The sequence below is a fragment of the Pieris brassicae genome, chromosome 14 (assembly GCF_905147105.1).
Source record: "Pieris brassicae chromosome 14, ilPieBrab1.1, whole genome shotgun sequence".
In the NCBI taxonomy this organism is placed as follows: Eukaryota; Metazoa; Arthropoda; class Insecta; order Lepidoptera; family Pieridae; genus Pieris; species Pieris brassicae.
The window spans coordinates 215,222-219,289 of NC_059678.1; the positions used below are offsets into that span (position 1 = coordinate 215,222).

The 4,068-nt window shown below is 35.6% G+C and overlaps 1 protein-coding gene across 1 annotated transcript; it reads right to left on the minus strand.

The window, feature by feature from the left end:
* Positions 1-481: 481 nt before the first annotated feature.
* On the minus strand, positions 482-2,341 carry LOC123718088. The gene is given in 3 exon segments (XM_045674473.1): positions 482-1,457; positions 1,460-1,860; positions 2,024-2,341. Coding segments are annotated over 3 exon segments (894 nt in total). The 5' UTR covers positions 2,152-2,341; the 3' UTR covers positions 482-1,092.
* Between the last annotated feature and the right edge of the window lie 1,727 nt (positions 2,342-4,068).

A 4,068-nucleotide genomic window follows, 5' to 3' on the forward strand; every position in this document is an offset into this window, starting at 1 on the left:
CAAATTAGTTTATTATAGGCTAATTTATTTTGCCGTTGCCTTTTTCGTGACTTTCGTTTTAAATTTAAAGTTAGACCACGTGGCCAAATAATAATTCTGCGGCTGGACTTATAATTTCTCTTTATTTTCGTTCCTTTCGACAAGACAATGCGAAATAAGTGGCTTAAACATGCAAGACCTGATTTGAAAGGAATAACACCCCCTACTCAGCTTTTTTTCTGTGAAGATCACTTTGACGTAAGTATTTACGTTATGTTTGCAGATTTCATGCTGATACTAAATAAATGTGACAAGCATTAGATGATGTAAACATTGTTAAACACACTTTATTTAGAGGTTAAGAATCTCTTACATCCCCAATGAGCTATTATAAAAGTACCTATGTATTTTATTTTTATTTCAGTTACCAAGTGATATGGAAAATTACATGGAATACCATGTGATGGGGTCAGTGTCGCAGATTCGTATGAAAAAGTGTGTGTTCCATTAAAATTTTATTGTCAACCCGATAGGAGAAAACGAGCTTCTGATTCTATGGATAGAGAATACTTTGTGAAAAAACAAAGAAAAGAACTAATTGGAAAATTTGAGCAGGAATTACAAATATCTAACAATACAACCATATTGCTACAGAACAGTCAGAACTTATACACACTCTTTACCTGGAACATCATCCATGCAGGAAAATATTACTCAAGATGCACCTAAGACGACAGATAAAGCCATTCAAGTGTACATAACAAATAAATTTAGAAGTGAAGCTGTTCAAACAATAGTTAATTCAGTTGACCAGATGACACCTTTCCACAAAGGAACTATAACCTTAAGAAAATCTGATACATATTTTTCATCATACATAATGTTCATTAGATCTACTTTCTTATTAACACTATAGTTGCAATCAGCTACACAGAAGTAGCCTTTTTTAAGACCTGTCAGTAACATTTGAAGTTGCATTTGCACATAAAACTTCTCGGTTGGTTTTCCATTATATACATAATTTTTCACTGTTTTCTCACTCATAGGACACTTAATTTCAATAATACTATCTTCACATATCCCATCAGGTGAGCCCGCTAACATAGGATAGTTTTATTGGATTAGATCATCCTCCAATATTCTACCACGTTTCATGGCTGGCGTGTCGAGAATTTATCCACCCATTATTACTGCCATCAGAGTGCCATCACTGGTTTTACATCTACTGAACTCATAAGCTCTTGAAGTGGTCACTCTACCATACCTTAATTCGTACCAAATCCTGCTTTTATGTTGCTCCCTTGTTTCTTGTTCGACATTGTTGATGTCATCATCAGACAATATCACTTTTCCTAAAAATGTATCACAAGATTTTTCATTATATTTTAGCACAAAGTTGTCCATTGAAAGATTTTATAGTCTGTCCAAAACATAATCGTTTTGGTATTTCATAAGTTCACACTTGTTAAGCCTTCTTCTTCCACTAAAAATTTTTCAAATACTTCAGTATTTAACGGTAAGCTAGGGCTGCCCTTAGACAACTACTTAGCAGTTATGTATTTAAGGTTACTCCAAACCCGGGAAAGCTTGGATTTTTTCCAGTAGCATGCTATGGATGTACAAGATGGTTCCTCACTCCTGCGATGAAGCCACATTAAGAATGCCATGGCATGTTTGCAACCTCCTTGAGAAGCCACACAGTCATGACACTCTACTGACTTCACTGTTTCTTCCTGCTTGTCGACTACCAAAGACACTCCATACAACGTTCCATGTACTTTATGTTTTGGGCAGATTTTTGCTTTTATTGTGCATACGTTTCCTTCACGTTTGAGTTGGACATAGGATACAGCATCATCACCATAAGACGCCCTGGCAGACCTGAAATAAACAAAGCAATTACTTAGTTACAGAAAGAAATATGTACAAACATAACCTCAAAATGTAACATTGGAGCTTAAACTGAAATAGGTACAACAGCTATGGTCTTATTTTTAATTATTTAAATAACTAGGTAATGAACTGTTTAATAGAAGGTACTTACTGGGAAGCCTTAACATTTCTAAATTCTGCTGAACAAAAGTCATTGTTTGATCGCAGAAACTCTCCTAGCATTAGTACGTCGATCCTCGGTAAATTTGCGCTGGAAGCCTTTAGAAATCCTTGTTCCATGACTGAGTGTATCAAATAGATTTACACAAAACAAATTTAAGTCGCAAACAAAACTAAAACGGCGTTTTTAGTGGTAAAATTAAGCAAGAGTCGTAGTTATCTATTGAATTATAAATAAACAATTTGACAACTACTCTAACGTGACGTTCAGCCAATCGCGCTCTGATTGGCTGAACGCCAACATGGCGTATTGCCGTATTAAGTGATTTTATTTTATCAATAAAAAAAAAATCTCGCTTTTAAATTAAAAAAGAATCAATGTTTTATAATAAACTACTTATGTATATACGTATCTATACAAATTATTTCAATAAAATTTACTTGCTGTCATCATGCCTATTGTTTTAACTAGTTTATTTTATGAAATTGATGAAATATAAAAGTGACCTTGGGGCTTAAATTGACAAATTGAGTGGGGTCAGCATTAACATGTGATATTTAACGAGTGTTTTTTTTTATTTTATAGAATGAGATATTACAAAAGGAAGAGTACACATATACATTTTTTATTTTCTAAGGCAGTTTTTGCCGCGCACCACCACTATGTGGAACCAGCTGCCCACTGAAGTATTTCCGAACCAATTCGACTTAGGGTCCTTCAAGAAAAGAGCGTACCAATTCTTGAAAGGCCGGCAACGCACTTGCGAGCCTTCTGGCAATGTGAGTGTCCATGGGCGGCGGTATCGCTTCACATCAGGTGAGCCTCTTGCCCGTTTGCCTGCTATTACATAAAAAAAAAAACGAGTTTACGTCTCAAGAAGTATTTGTACTGACAGCTGAAGAAGTTCTGGTAAAAACAGGAAATATAGATGTTGCTCCTGAATACGATATTTGTCACGTAACACTGTTTAAATACGTAAAGACAAAAAGAAGGAAACTTCTGTTGAAGTGGGTTATAAAAAAAAACTAGTTTTCAATTCTGAGAAAGTAACAATGATAGCTGATTATTTATTAAAATGTTTTAATATCTTATTTTGGATTACTAACAGACGATGTCAAAAAATTAGCTTCTGAGGAAGGGCAACGCATCCTTGTCTATTCGGAGACCAAGCTTAAGGAGACCAGCATCCTTCAACCGTACTAGAACTCATTTTTCGAAAAATATCAAGGAGTGCTTCAACAATACAATTTTTCACTGAGTAGAATCTGGAGTAGACGAGACAGATATTGTGATTTATTCGACCAAAATGGGTCGCCCGGGGCCTTTAGGCGTAGGAAATAATAGTTCCGGATGGATAACTGAAAAAGAATTTTCAATATTTATTGACCACTTTCTATAACATGACAATACATATGATCTCCCTGGCATTGTAAAATAAGCATTTCCACTGGCATTCACACAAAACAATATCAACTCATATAAAAAAGTTGGGATTTGGCCGTGCAATGAAGATGTCTTTCAAGACTAACTTTGCACAATCATTTGTTACTGATCGTCTCGAGCCAAATACTGCTTCGATGGGCAACCAGGGATCACTGCAGCCTGGAGATAGTTCTGAGTGATAGTTCAACCCAGAACAAGTGTCACTAAATTGAGTATTACAGAAGTTATTGATAAACTATCACACGTACTATCAAATAAGCAGCGACCGTCAAATGAACCAGGACCGTAAATTACAAAGCCTACAGAAAAGTTTAACGTATTAACGTAGAAACAATAAGACCGCTTACAAAAGCACCATCACGTGTCGAATCCAATCGAAATCGTTCAAGGAAATCAACGATTCTCACTGATACTCCCGGCCTTAGAGGAGAAAGAAAAAATTAAAATCATCAAACCGCTATCTTCTTATTGTACCGTTTCCTAAAATTGCACACATTCACCTGCTGCTATATGGGCCATTCAATGTTCTGCAATTATCTTCTTCATAATCGACGATAAAGCCATCCAAGGATTGACAGACGACCTTCAAAAAG